Here is a 16,005-nt window from a genome sequence, read left to right as displayed (position 1 = left end):
ACAAGACATCATTTGTAAAAAGATATGAACTTCATAGATCACTTTATCTTTACAGGTTCTAGAACCAAACCAGATAAAGAGGGATGACTACAATTTTTTATAGCTTGAATGAAGGTGAAGCAAAGATTCCTTGGCATTCATTTGTGGCTAAGAGAAGCTCTAAGCCCTTGGGCCTAAGTTGGTTTGAAGCCCCAGTGTAGGGGAATGCCAGGATGGGAAGACAGGAGTGGCTGTGTGGGTAGGGAAGTATCCTCATAGAGTCATTGGGAGGGGGGATGGGATTGGGCTTTTTCTGGAGGTGAGATCTGGAAAGGGGAAATCATTTGAAATGTAAATGAAGAAAATATCCAATAAAAAAAGATAAAAGCTCTAAGCATCAAAACACATTATTTGGATTGGATATCTTTGAGTGACTTAAAATAGTCAACTTTGTTCTGTTTCTAGTACTTATATTCTCCCCAGTTTCTACTGCATACTATTCACCCCATCCCTCTGCAAGTGTGCCTTGGAAAGGAGTAAGAACAGATGATATTTGTCTTTCTTTGTCTGGCTTGGTTTGTGTAGCGTTGATCAAAGTTACAATTCATGAGTTCTTTGAGTTCTTCTTCAGCAGAACAGAGTATCAGTCTATGATATATTTTGAAATGATGTAGAAGAAGAATATAGAATTTTCAGGGCTTACTAGTTAATGACAGGGGAATTCTCTTGATCCTTGTTTGGTTACTATGTGTTGTATTGAATAATGTACTCCCATAAAGAGGTCAATTTCTTATGTCTGTATAAAAAAATTTAAAGTGATAATTTTGATAACACATATGAGTGGGGTTGCTGACACTGCAACTATTCCCTGAGTTGTTGGTTCTGGATGCTTTCTACAGTTTCTCCCAGCTGCTGTTTACCTTGCTGTCTTAGTCAGGGTTTCTATTCCTGCACAAACATCATGACCAAGAAGCAAGTTGGGGAGGAAAGGGTTTATTTGGCTTACACTTCCATGCTGCTGTTCATCACCAAAGGAAGTCAGGACTGGAACTCAAACAGGTCAGGGAGCAGGAGCTGATACAGAGGCCATGGAGGGATGTTCTTTACTGGCTTGCCTCCCCTGGCTTACTCAGCCTACTCTCTTATAGAACCAAGACTACCAGCCCAGGGATGGTCCCACCCACAAGAGGGGCCTTTCCCCCTTGATCACTAATTGAGAAAATGCCTTACAGTTGGATCTCATGGAGGCATTTCCTCAACTGAAGCTCCTTTCTCTGTGATAACTCCAGCTGTGTCAAGTTGACACAAAAATAGCCAGTACACTTGCTATAGCTCAGCCCTGTTGGCTAGCAACAGCTATTTAGTCATCAACTCATTGGTTCTTGAATAGTGCACATGACTCACTTGCATTAGAGTTTTCTTCTATTTGTCCTAGAAATGTAGTCATTGAAAACACAGGAGGGTTGTCGTTTATGTCCATCACTCTGACTCTAAGCTCCAGTGGATTCTCCAAGTCTTGACCTTGTGCATTCAGTGCTCGGCAGTAGATCTAGACAGGAAAGAAAAGATCTGTGGCAAGGCATGTGTTTGTAACTTTTATAGAATGGAGGCCTTCCCTTGGTACCTCAGGCTTAAGGAAAAACATAGTATCATTATTATTTCCCACTAAAATATTGACACAAGCAACACATACCATCAAGAAGAAAAGGCAAACAAGAGCATAAATGCAAGTTTTCAAAACAGGTTGGTATGTTAGATAAAAGGAATATTGCATAGTCTATGATTGAAATCAAGGAAAAGAGTGTCAGTGAGACTCAGAGGAGCACTTTGAAAAAATAAATGGCATTCTTAAGTGATGGGGGTAGCTATGTAGCTATTTATTTTACCATTACAGCTTCCATTGTGAAGACACATAATGTGTATTATTTCACAGAGGTCTGAGTGACCACACCAAGTTGTGTCCCAAATTCGACTAATTTGCTGACTTGGTGAACTTGTTGGGAGGCACCACATGGGAAGAGGTTAAGAATACAGATTTGGACTAGGAGGCTAATGGTTAAAGTAATTCTAGGGATATAGACAAGCAGTGCAAATGAAGGCAGCAAAAAGTAAGGGGTATTTAAAGGTAACTTGGAATATGATCCTTTTTCAGGACTGGGAATCAAACCAATGTCTTTTCATGTAGTCAGCAAATGCTTAATCCCCAAGTTTCATCCTTGGACCTTTGATTTTAATAGAAGAGACTACAAGATCAGTGCAAAGTTTGTTTTAATTTATTTTATACTTTTAATGAAAATTGTCAATCATGTGATCAATGGAAATGGAGGCAGACAATCGATAAGGAGAACAAAATGAAATAGATAAGTCAGAGAATAAGGCTCTTCCATTGATAAGTAACAGCTGGGTGGCCAACATGTCATGGGATAGCTCTAGGAAAGCAGAAAGTTGATCCTGCTTTTAAACTCAGTGATGAACGTTTCTCAGCCAGAAGAGAGAGTGCTATGTGTATGTATAGGAGTTGTCAGGATAGGTGGCTCTCTTTGGGGTTAGTTTCTTAAATAGAGCTGAGGTCGCATGTTAGAAGAGAGGCTACTGAAGTTGTGTGACAGTTTCTAGAAGGGATATCAGAGAGAGACAAGGCCAGGTAAGGATGAGTGAGTTTCTGAAGTCCATTTAGATCCCAGAAGAGCCTGAATATAATGAATTATGTTCTTGTGGAACAATTGGACTGCAGGAGCTCCAGATTCATCCCTTGGCAGTGGACTTAAAAGGAGACCAGTAGGGGAACATGGGGGAAGTGGGGACTGTGAGAGAAAACTCTGATTCTGATACAAAGTAAATAAGTTAACTAATGGAAAAAGGAAGTATCAATTTCCACTGATTTTTCTCTTTTGAAGATCAAGTAAAAGCTAAATATTTATCCTTCCAAACAAAGATTTGAATTTGTTATGGAGCTGATATAAACTAACATTTTTGCTAACACATAAGGGAAATATTTCTCTATTAATATTTCCTCATCTATTGGGGTAATGAATTAAGAAAGATCTCAAAAGGCCCAGTATTGAGACTTTTGAAATTAAATCTGCTATGGTCTATGATTTTTCCAAGAATAATTTCTATCTGCATATAGATATTGACATAAAGTCCACTTACAATGAAAAAGGGGGTGACTTCACGATCAACAATGGATGTTATATTGATTTCACCAGTTTTTTGGTTAATAATGAAGATTCCATAAGGTGGCTGGTCAATTCCCACTCCCGAGATGCGGTATGTCACTGGTTGGTTTGCAGCACAATCTGAATGAATCTGTATAAAGACACAGGCAAAGATGTTACAAGGATCATTACGTGAACTTCTGCATGCCAGATGACAACTGTCTTCCCCAAGAAATGTTGAATGTGCTGTCTATGACATCACCTAGGAGTTATTAAAAACAGGGAAATGTAATTGGAACAGTAGATACATGATCAGTATTGGATTTTTAATGATAAATAGCAATGTAATAAGATAATTCCATTTCTATGTCTACCAAATAATAATGAAACAGATGTCACCCTAAGAAATCTTTATATACATTGTTCATAGATGTCATAACCATTAAACATTGACAGTTTTATTTTACTATTAATTTTGGACTCTATGCTAGCTCTTTGTCTAGAGCTATCCTTCTTAAACAGTTTCATAATGCAGTTATTACATAATATTGTCCTTTAATTTAAAAATAATTTTAAAACTAGATAATTTTAGAAGAATATTGAAATAGATTTTATAGTGGCAGCCTATTTGAAACTTGTAATTTAGAAAGTGGGAAGAAGAAAGAAAGTACCCACTAAAAGGGTTAAATAAAGATTTAAATTCTGTCTTTTTTCTTCAATGTAAATGCTTTAAGAATATAAGCAAATTTTACAAGAAAGTTGCCCAGTGTATCTCTACAAATGGTTGTTTTTGTGTCTGTGTGTGTCTATATGTCTGTGGGTGTGAATCTGTGTGAATGTAGGGAGTAGGGTCCTGAGTTTGTGCGTTTGTGTATGAAGAAAGAAGATAGGGAAAATGAGAGGAAATTGAGGTTACAAATGAGGCAAGCTCTGGATGTTTATAAATACGGGCAAATAGGAATCAATTTCTTGTAGGTTATGCAGCTGAAAGAGCACGTACTTTGGGCACGTTGAATCCTGTTAATCATGGTCTTTTTGGAGGCTCGTCTAACAAATGTTCATGTGCATCACTTTTGCTTATGAGATGAAGCAACATGAAGAGCTCTATCCAAGTACCCAACTTTCTTAGTTTATCCCTATAGGAATTTTGGTTTTTATAATTTGAATGAATTATAGGCCATAACTTTCCAGTGCTATGTGTTCTCAAAGCACAGAAAAACCGGATTCTTCCAGAACTGTGTTCTCTCCATTGTGCTGTTCAGACTCATGCTCTGGGTTCTCACTTACTTTGGCAATTGGGTTTCTCTTTGAGTTGTCTTCACCTTCTCGACAGGCTGCAGCAAACTTGATCCATTCTCGTTTCTGCCTTCTGATGGAATGCCACCTGATGGTACCATTTTTGGCGTTGTGATCCCTTACCTAAATCGGTAAAATATTATATCTGTTAACTATTACTTATTATTGTCATTTCACTGGAGATTTTGGAGGAGGAGTAATTATGTCAGGAAGAGAAGATAGATGGTTAAGTGGAAAATTAAGAATTCTGATCATTTTAGTATTTACAACTGTCACATTGCAGTGATTTTGTATTTAGAAGAATTGGGGTTTTCTTGAGGACATGTTCTAGTGGCCAAGTCAACTCTCCTTTGGTCTCTCCCTCTCCCTCTCCCTCTCCCTCTCCCTCTCCCTCTCCCTCTCCCTCTCCCTCTCCCTCTCCCTCTCCCTCTCCCTCTCCCTCTCCCTCTCCCTCTCCCTCTCCCCCTCCCCCTCCCCCTCCCCCTCCCCCTCCCCCTCCCCCTCCCCCTCCCCCTCCCCCTCCCCCTCCCCCTTTTTCTCCTCATTTTTAATTTTCTTTTCTTGGTTTATTATGTGATTTGAGACAGGGTTTCTTTATGTAACCCAGGCTGTCCTCTGATCCACAATCCTCATGCTTTAGCCTTGAGAGTGCTAGGATTACAAGCATGCACTACTGTGCCTGGACCTTTTGTTTATCAGTCTGGAAAAAAATACATTTCAAATCTTACCTGAATTTGAAATTCACTGTTAACTCCAAGCACCACCTGTAAAAAGCAGTCACAGTAGGTAACTTTAAGTGTTTTAAAGTCTATATTACTCAATAAATAAAAACACATAATAAAAATAAAACCAAACAATACAGGTGTGGGGTACATTAATGGCACTAAATGTTCCTTAGCTATTTCTCTCTACATTAAAACATGTGCTATTGAGCAGAGTTCTGCTTAAGTTGAGTTCCAGATTTGAGTTTTGCATATAACTTGTGGTGAAGTACCAGGATATATTAAGTTGTTTTTAATCTAAAAATTACAATTTTTTCTTTTTTAAAACACTGATATCCACATGTCAAAGTAATGCGTCTGTATAGTTGTTTAAGACATGGTAAAAGTATATTTAAAAATTAAATGTTTTTTTGCATTCCTTATTTTATATTGCAGTGAGGGTCAGTTAGGTTTTGCAAATATATTTTAAAATAAGAGGTGTATCAGTTGTGTTGACTTCCCATAGACCCTGTGAGCAGTCATTGCTCCATATGCCTATTGAGTTCATGTAAATGTAATTATATTCTGTGGTTATCTTCTCTATGGAAATGGTTCCTCAGTGTAGCTATCTGTAGAGTCTGTCACTTCATCTCCCATACAATGAATGCACTTTACAACTCACAACATTGTTAAAAAAAATACCCAGAAAAGGATTATATATTTGTAAATATCATATCTCTTTAAAAAAAATTTCAGCAGTAGAATATTATTAATCAAAGAGAAATTAAATGATAACACATGATCTCAGAGAAAGCATGTAATGGGTATTCATATATATATAGAGGAGAAAACAGGGTATTCTCCATATATATCATATAATATCATTGCTATTTAAAAGATGACCACTAATAATGACAGATGTCTTAGTTGCAGAAAAGGTAATGATTTTAGAGAAAATTCATAAATCATCACATTTAATAATCATGTTCCAACTGGTAATAAGGGCATATGCTCCACTATGTTCATAGCAGCCTTATTTATAATAGCCAGAAGCTGGAAAGAACCCAGTTGTCCCTCAACAGAGGAATGGATACAGAAAATGTGGTACATTTACACAATGGAGTACTACTCAGCTATTAAAAACAATGGATTTATGAAATTCTTGGACAAATGGATGTATCTGGAGGATATCATCCTTAGTGAGGTAACCCAATCACAAAAGAAGTCATTAGATTTGCACTCACTGATAAGTGGGTATTACCCCAGAAACATAGAACACCCAAGATACAATTTGCAAAACACAAGAAAATCAAGAAGAGGGAAGACCAATGAGTGGATACTTCATTCCTCCTTAGAATAGGGAACAAAATACCCATGAAAGGAGTTACAAAGACAAAGTTTGGAGCTAAGACGAAAGGATGGATTTTCCAGAGACTACCCCACCCAGGGATCCATCCCATAATCAGCCACCAAACCCAGATACTATGGCACATGCCAGAAAGATTTTGCTGAAGGGATCCTGTTATAGCTGTCTCGTATGAGGCTATGCCAGTGCCTGGCAAATATAGAAGTGGATGCTCAGAGTCATCTATAAGATAGAACACAAGACCCCCAATGGAGAAGCTAGAGAAAGCACCCAAGTAGCTGAAGGGGTCTGCAACCCTATAGGTGGAACAAAATATGAACTAACCAGTACCCCCAGAGCTTGTGTCTCTAGCTGCATATGTAGCAGAAGATGGCCTAGTCGGCCATCACTGGGAAGAGAGGCCCCTTGGTATTGCAAACTGTATATGTCCCAGTACAGGGGAACGCCAGGGCCAAAAAGCAGGAATGGGTGGTAGAGGAGCAGGGCGGAGGGAGGGTATAGGGAACTTTTAGCATTTGAAATGTATATAAAGAAAATATCTAAGAAAAATATATTAAAATATAATATACTGTAAAGAACTAAAATAAAATAAAATAAAATTAAATTAAATAAAAAAGAGGTGTTCAACTTTCTAATTGAATTTTTCATAAGAGCAAATCCTGAAATCCATGCTAATACCAAAACCTATAGTGTACAATTAAAATATGAATATGAACTATTCTTAAACATAATTATTTACACTTTGTTTTAGCTTCATCCTTTTTACAGTTGGTTTTAGTTTCAACCTTAAGGAAAATATCTATTTCAGTTTCCCAGAAATTATTTTGAAAAACTGTCAAAATGGAAAAGTTAAACAACCAAACACATATTTATGGTCTACATGAGTATCACAAAGAGAATTATTACCCACAATATTATGTCAGTCATTGTTATTATTACTATTATCATTAATTGGATAGTAATTAAGTACAAGACAAGGTGGCCAGTGAAATCTGTACATTTATCGTCAATGCAAACACAGATGCCCCTTATACTATTATCTCCCTTATACAGGTTAAGGAACTGAGGCAGGGCTACCAACTTATTGCAAAATGCAATCTCATACAATTTAGTCTAAATATGTGTTTATTTTATAGTCTAGAGTGTAAGACAGTGTAAGTGTAAGACAGCCTATTTTCTCAAATAAATTATTAAGTAAAACATTACCAAGAATTTATTTTAAATCTTTGAGAACTAAAAGCGATTTAATCTCATATTTTCCATTCTCTCTCTCTCTCTCTCTCTCTCTCTCTCTCTCTCTCTCTGTGTGTGTGTTTCATGTATGAATACATGTATGTTCAGCTGAATGCCTGTGCACATGTGCACAGAATAGAAATTGACAATGAGTGTCTTACGGTAAAACTCTCAGCTGTGTTCCCTTAAGACAGAGTCTCACAATGAACTTGGAGTTAGGATGGTGGCCAACCTGCTCCAGCAATCCTCCTGTCCCTGTCTCCATGGCAGTAGGATCACTGCTCTTGTGGCCATGTTCAGCTTTTTATGTGGATGTTGTGGATTCATTCTCAGATCTTCATGAATGAGTACCAGTGCTATTCCTTCCCACCTGCCTGTCTCTTCAGCCCCAATGGGAATGTGTATGTAGATAGAACATCAGCAATAACAGTAATACAAGGTCACAATGGAAGCTACATGGCTTGTTAGTTACGGTCTACAACTGTAATGTTGTTTATAGCGCTGAGCTTGACTGCAGAACTCATTTATTCCAGTGAGTTCTTGCTGCCTGTGTTATTTTGGACACTCTTGCTTGTGCTTCTGGTTGTGGTGGGGTTGCAGAGTTGTCTTATCTGTCTGTTTGGAAGTCATTTCTTTATAGCTACAGACCTGTTTACTCATTGGCTACCTGCTATTGCACTTCTCTTCCTGGAGTGAAGTGCCTGTGCCTGCAGCTTTGGGTAGATGGCCAGATGACTAAGAACTCTGCCCAGCTTTATGACGCTAGTTCATCCTCTTTCCCACGAGAGGTAATTTCAGCAGAAGACCAGGGTTTCACCACACTGTCAGACTCACAATTGGATAGGTAATTAAAAAACTGCCTAGTCTGCTTTTTAAAACATGATGTGAGATTCTTGTTCTTGTTCTTCTTGTTCTTGTTTTTCTCCTTCTCTTTCTTTTTCTCCTTCTCCTCCTCCTTCTACTTCTCCTCCCCCTTCCTCCTCCTCTTTGATTTTATCAGAATGTAGAATAAGCTCATACAAAAAGTATTAGGGTTTTACAGACAAAACAATGACATGAAAAGATCATTAAGTAGTCTAGAAGATAAACACACACACACACTAACACACGTACCTGAATTCTATATACAAATAGCCTATAAACACACACATAGTAATTTCTATATAAGTTTTCAGAACTTTATCTCATTTGAGATGTGGTAGGTAGACCTCACAGAAGTGCCTTTCCAGTCCTAACATCATTCCTAACAAGGATACTGAAGTATTATGGTCATGGGAAAGGCATGCTGAAATTATAGGTTTGAAAGATTACTTTGACAATAGTTGGTAGGAAAAATTGGAAGACTTAGAAATTACAGGCTAAAGGTTGTTGGGTCTTAAGCACCAATCAAAGCAGAGGTGAAGAAGAGCTAAATAGATGCAGAGGCAGTGGAGTCACAGGGTAAGATCAAGGGAAAGATTCTGGACTGACAGGATCCACAAGGTTATAGAACAAATGGGGTGAGAGATAAAGAGCAGGCAGGATCTCTGGAGCTAGCAGTGTTAAATCATGGGCTAGGACTGGAGGCAGGAGAATGCTGGAGGTGCTGGAGGGATGCCAGATAAGGATGTGTAGCCACTGAGTGAAACCTAGTTTGGGTTTCTAATGCTGAGCTGCATCCACTCGGGTAGAGCTGTTGAAATCGTGGGAGAATTGGATACTTGCAAAGTGGAAATTTCGGCATGAAACACCCTATGGCAGAGGATGGCACAGGGAACTTTAACTGGGAATAACTGGAAAGTGGGGTGTGGAGAGCTGAGGGTGGAATATGGCTGTGGTTGTGACGGGGAGAGAGGAGAAAGAGCAATACAGAGGGAGAAAGAGAGAGGGAGAAAGAGAAGAAAGAAAGAAGGGAGCAAGGGAGGTAGAGGGAAGAAAGGCAGGAGTGAAAGGTTGCCATACAGATTAGAGGAAGTAAAAAGGTTCACAGACTTCAAAGGCTGGGAGTTAGAAGACCACATGAAAGGTCAGATGATGCTAAAAAACTGACTGTGTGAAATTAGAGGAAATCCTGGAGTTCCAAGATAACTTCCAGAGAATGCTTTCAGGATTTCAGAACAAATATTGGCCTTACCAAAAGAGAACAAGGGATGAAGAGAAATTGGATGACATAAATTTTTTTTCCCATGAATTTTAATAACAGAAGAGAGAAAGACAGAATTGTAGAATTAGGTATGGGAATCAGGAAAAATTATGTGGAGGAGGAAGATACTATGTTTGGAAGTTGAGAAGAGATTTTTATTAGAAAGAAGCTTACTTTTAAAAGAGGCATAACAAGGGGTCTAGCAAACACATAAGTGGATGCTCACAGTCAACTATTGGATGGATCACAGGGCCCCCAATGGAGGAGCTAGAGAAAGTACCCAAGGAGCTAAAGAGATCTGCAACCCTATAGGTGCAACAACATTATGTACTAACCAGTACCCTGGAGCTCTTGACTCTAGCTGCATATGTATCAAAGGATGGCCTAGTCGGCCATCACTGGAAAGAGAGGCCCATTGGACTTGCAAACTTTATATGCCCCAGTACAGGGGAATGCCAGGGCCAAAAAGTGGGGATGGGTGGGTAGGGGAGTTGGGGGGAGGGTATGGGGGACTTTTGGGATAGCATTGGAAATGTAAATGAGGAAAATACCTAATAAAAAAAAGAGGCATAACAGAGAGCAGGAGGAGATAGGCTGGAAAAAGCAAAGAGAGAGAGGGAGGATGGGGATTATGATAAATTGATTGGGAAAGAAAGGTCAGAGAACAGTTGCTCTAAATGACCTAAGTGGTCATATTCTGAGAATGATGGAGTAGCTTGGACTCAGAAATAATTCTGTAATCTCTGCAATGCAGACTGCAAGTGAAAATTCCCCCAGAGACATGGGCTATCAAGTGTTCAGCAAGGCTCTATTCTTTCTCCCATTGGAACCCTTATCTGTCTGTGCTTCTGTCTCTTCTCACAACAGTGTAAACTAAATTCTTTTGGAGTCCAAAAGTTGCATAACATTAGTAAATAACTCATCTCAAAAAGCTCTTCCCGTCACACCTGTATCCACAGCCAATCAATCAAAATTCATTTATTTAAAGGCCACAGCATGCAAATTTATGACACTTGTATGATTATCCACGTAAGGTGAATTCTAACAAGTTTTTATTCATTTGGAAACAATAAAAATTTGGCTTGAGGGTAATTTTTAATGATGAAAATGTCCTATATTAATAATAGTGAGGAAGTGGCAATTTGTTGAATAAATGTCTGTGTTAACTATTAGGTGCTTTACAAGTGTAAGCTAGACAAGAATGGCTAAAATAGAATGTTCCTTTATAAAACAAACTACCCCCCAAAATAAACAGCAAAACAAAACACCCCTGTTTTATATTTCTTCTAGATTTGTCTGTCAAAGGCGATGATGTTTGGTTGGTCATACTTTGGTTAATTTCTCCAATTTATCCATGCTTTGTTCATTTCTTTGACAAACATGTACTACAAGGGTCTAAGACACCATGGTGGCTTTAAAGCACTGCTTCTCACCCTTGGCAGTCAAAGGTCATGACCCTTCTGGGTCACAGGGGTCACATATCAGTTACCCTGCATATAAAATTATGATTTGTAACAGTAGAAAATTATATATATGAAGTAATATGAAATGATCTTATGTTTGTGGATCAGCACACCATAAAGGAACTGTATAAAAGAGTTACAGCCTTAGGAAGCTTGAGCCCTTGAACATTCTGCTAAGCTTTGGTTGAAATTTCAGGTGATGCAACACTCTACCACAAAATGTTGGGATAAGGCAACATGACTATTTCCACACTGATTTCCTTGGTAGCATATATATTTGGAGTATGTGTGGGAAAAGACACTTGAGCTATCCTGAATTTCCCTTTTGTTGTTATTGTTCTGAACCATGAGACACTGTGCAGCAGTCTTGTATTGGCTGACAGGGCTGTGAATGGTACAAAGGTTAATCAGACATGGGGCTTGCCCTCAAATAGCTTAGAGTTAAAGAGTTTCAAAGGCTGCAACCAGCTGTTAATTTGTAGGAATATGATTCCAATTAGAGAAGTATAAAAGACTGTACTCATACTCCCAGAGCAATTAAGAGCATGGATCACCAGCCACTGGCATGAGGAAAGTTGGACCTATCTAAGACCATTACAAGAGTTTGCACACCAAGCATAACTGGTACAAGTGGCATGACCCAGCACCCTGGAGGGTGTTAGTTCAGCTGAAGGAGCAGAAGAAATTTACCCACAATGCCCAGCAGATCAACCTTCTTCCCTGTACACTAGGCAATGTCTGTTAAGGTGCCAGGATTTTCAGCAACTGAGTCCTTGTTAAATGCAGAATAGAGCGGTATCAGAAAGCACGTGACGTGCATAGGGACAGTGTGTCAGGTTCATCTTGATTCATCCCTACCACATTCATGCTTTAGTTTTTCCTGTGATTGAAATGCTTTTTTTCAAATGAAAGCATTTGAAATGTATATGAAGAAAATATCAAAAAAAAAAAAAAAAAGAAATGCATTTTTTTTCACACTGGGACAGCCCCACTTGCCTGGTGACGGATTTGTCCTCTCCATTCATGTAAAGTTGAAGGAAGATATTATTTCTAAATTGTCAGTAAATTAAGAAAGCTTTGCAAACACCACATGTGTGGAGATGATCCTGTGTAACTTAAGTTTGTGTTTCACTAACCAGAGGGGACTAGAAACACCAACTCCTGCAATGCTACCTTCTGCAATCAAATATATGTGCAGACAAGCATCGCGTTCCCTGCTGGATTGTCTTCTGGTTGGTCTATAGCAGCTCTTCAGTACTTTTCTTACTTTTGGTGTCAATTTAACATAAATAAGAGACTTCAACATCTGGATCAAATAATTTAATAAACTATATCATAAACAAGTACCATTTTAACTCCTGCTTGTATTCTTAAAAAGTTCAATCATGTTCACATTGTGGGGTTAGTTTGTTGGGCATTTAGAAATTTTGTTTTTAATTGAATGAAATAGTTATCTCATAAAAATCTCATAAAAAGGGAAGACTGGAGCCTACTCTAGTGGTGCATGCTTATAACTGAAGTGTTGATGTGGCTGAGACAGGAGAACATGTTTAAGACCAGCATGAGCTACCTACTGAGTGCAGGCTAGGCTGAGCTGTAAAGGAAGTCCCTGAATCAAAAATCTCAAATCAAATGATAACCAAAACTATGACTAGCATTATTTTTGTTAACAGATAAAAGAATGAGTCCCCCAGACTGCATGTACTTTTAGATTAATCTGCAGAAGTTTCCTCTATAGAAAAAGATGTCTTCAGATTTGTACTCATGTTTATTAGATTAATCAGTCCTGACAACTTTGCAGGTGAATTTTTCAGGATCACTAGAGTTCTCAGATCCTACTCTTTTCTTCTCATCGAGGCTATGGTTTTCCCTTCATAACTATCACTACCATCAGCAAAGATGTTCTTTTTCTTTTTTTTGGTACAGGTAGCATTGTTCTTTGGCAAGAAAAATCATAACATTCCTTCCATACATAGAGATGATAGATAGATAGATAGATAGATAGATAGATAGATAGAAAAATAGATAGATGATAGATGATAGACAGAAGAGAGATGAAAGTTAGATAGATGTTAGATAAGAGAAGGAGGGATGAAGAGGAAGAAGAGGAAGACTGGGATGAGGAATAGGAGGAAAAAGGTGAGGAGGACCAAGAGTCAGTTCATGCCTTTAGTTTCTAGTGCTGTAACAGATATGAGCTACCATCTATTCAGGCAGATGTCTGAATCAGTAGAAAGCTTTTGCTGCAACCTTGGTCCCTTAGGAGTACTTTCTCCCATGTAATCTCTCTGACCTAACTTAATTATTTAGATAGCATGCACTTCCACATGCTGCTGAGCAGGTCATGAAATATCCCACCAACATAGTTGTCCAGCTTTCTAAACTGGTTTGTATAAAAATATTATCAGCTTTCTCATGTAAAATATACTAGCATTTTAAAAAAAATATTCCTAACATGGATTTTTTTATTTATTGACTTTTAACAGTAAAGAATATAGACTTCAAATTGTTTCCCCCTTTTACTATGCTAAAGATAAATGCACTCAGTGAGGCTAGGGTGGAAGACGGGGATTGCAAAATTATCAGCTAAAATCAGCAGTGGAAATTGGATCCTCAAGACCTTCAAAAGTGAAACATTTTACTAAAAAGTTGAATTAACCTGGAAACACACTATTTTAAGTTGTTACACAAATGTTTCTAAAGATGGGCTGGGGAGAAGGCTTGGTGGTGAAGAACATGCATTGCTCTTGCAGAGACTGAATTCAGTTCACAGCATCCATAATCCTTGATTTGTCAGCACCTGTAACTCCTGCTCCAGGGCACCCACACACCTGTGGCATACACTCAGACTCCCCCATACATACACACACACAAGTAAAAACAGAAATAAAGATAAGCCATCTGAGAAATGCGTCTTAGATTCCACAGTACATATGTCCACAGTCTCTTTCACTACTCCTAACCTCTCTCTCTCTCTCTTCTCCAAGCCTAGAGAATAAACTGTACATTTCTAAACACCTTTCTCCTAGGCAGACAGTTCCATTAGGACTTTAATAAGATTATATATTTCATTGACAAATTATTAACCAATAAATAGATGTTTGGAGGAATTTTTTTTAAATGTAGTTAATTAGAAATAATTATATAAACCAAGAAAGAGAGAGTTATTCAAAAATTCAGTGAAAGTTATCACATAGGCACTAAAACAGCAGAAATGAGTACAAATGCTACAAGAAACCTTAAGGAGTCAAATTCATATGAAATTAAAAATTTCAAGTATTTGATTATTTAGCAACACACAGGCATTCCTATGGTTAAATAATGTGTTACATAATAATCATTGGGTTTTTTTTTTCCATAGCCCGGGTTGTGACATCAACTGGGCCTGGAAAATCAATTAGAAAGCATATGGAGTAGCAGTCACCCATGAAGGGTGGCTGAGAACTGAAGCTACCAAGAGTCACTTGTTACTAAATGTTACTACTCACCACCCCTGCCTTTCATCATTCACTTCTGAGAACTGAACCCAGGGCCTGGTGCATGCTAGGCAAGTGTGCTGTCATTGAGCAACATCCCAGCCCCATGGCCCATCGTAATGAACGAACCGAATTCAAACTAGCTTGCATACAGTCCATCAAAACCCTAACTTGTGGTAGGAATCCAACATTCCAGTTCTAAAATCAAGCAGGAAAAAACAAAGAAGAGCCACATCCTGCCAAAATCTGGGGAGGGATTTAACTGGCCCTTGCCCTTCGAGATGACATTCATCCTACTTGGAGAGAGACTATGATTTTAAAACTTTTTGCTGAACATGAGATTAATCTCCTGGTGTGGCACATTTATGAACTGTAAGAGAAAATGGGTGGCTTGTAAGGGGGCAAGAATAAATCATTGCACTGCATGGTTTGACTAGCAGGTGCACAACTTCTGTGCCACATCCTTACTGAGGACAAGGACAGCAGCAATTAACTTATCCCTCAATTAAGCTCATCCCGTCACCTGCTATATTATTTATATAAAACTCATGTATTTGCAGTTTTTGTATTTGCAGCTTTTGTAATTATCTATGGAATTTTCCTTCAAGCTCTAAACAGCAAAGGAGTTTGGTGTTAGTAAAATGGATTCTGACAACATCTGAGGGGGCTGGGGGAGAGATTGCTTGGACTGTGAGATTCATCACAGACATTTGTAATCCTCGTGTCTATAAGTCCTTTCCTGGCTTTAAAACACATTGTCAGTCTGTCAATCAAAATACCCCGAGAAGGGGAAATGTTTCAATTGACAACTCAGACAAAACTGGAATATCGAGTTGAAAAGATCCAGCCCTGCCAATGAGAATTTGAAGAAGCAAATACAACTTTAGGCCTTTCTTAAATTCAATATTTTTCTCAAGTGACCAACCATTGGGATGTCAGACACGGTTTGGTGAGTGGACACTGGCACAGTAAAATGATCTGTAGTCTTCAATTAAAGAGAGAAGCGCCACTTAGAATCCCAGTTCATAAAAACCACCTTGTCATTAGCATAAACTTTTAATGGTTTAGCATAGAAGTCCCTGGAGATCACATTCTCTGAAAAGTCCCAGCTTGGCTATGCTGAGGCTGGGGGGTAAAGGATGCTTCTAGCAGAATCCACTTACCAGGGAAGTGAGCAGCAGGGCAGCTATCCTGAAGGAGTGCCAGTCCAT

At 38.5% G+C, this 16,005-nt stretch overlaps 1 protein-coding gene across 1 annotated transcript in view; it reads right to left on the bottom strand.

Moving 5' to 3' along the window:
- The window catches only part of LOC110284806 (desmoglein-1-beta), a 32,779-nt gene extending 16,774 nt beyond the window's left edge, over nt 1-16,005 (bottom strand). Inside the window, exons 1-5 of the mRNA XM_085833724.1 lie at nt 15,958-16,005; nt 5,162-5,197; nt 4,425-4,556; nt 3,133-3,288; nt 1,384-1,528 (exon numbers count right to left, since the gene is read on the bottom strand). Coding sequence (XP_085689850.1) covers nt 1,384-1,528; nt 3,133-3,288; nt 4,425-4,556; nt 5,162-5,197; nt 15,958-16,005 — 517 coding nt within the window. The remainder of the gene's footprint in view (nt 1-1,383; nt 1,529-3,132; nt 3,289-4,424; nt 4,557-5,161; nt 5,198-15,957) is intronic.

The sequence above is a fragment of the Mus caroli genome, unplaced genomic scaffold (genome assembly GCF_978045245.1).
Source record: "Mus caroli unplaced genomic scaffold, Mus_caroli_1 scaffold_19, whole genome shotgun sequence".
In the NCBI taxonomy this organism is placed as follows: Eukaryota; Metazoa; Chordata; class Mammalia; order Rodentia; family Muridae; genus Mus; species Mus caroli.
Note: the sequence above shows the minus strand (reverse complement) of the source record. Positions and strands in the feature narration are given on the sequence as shown.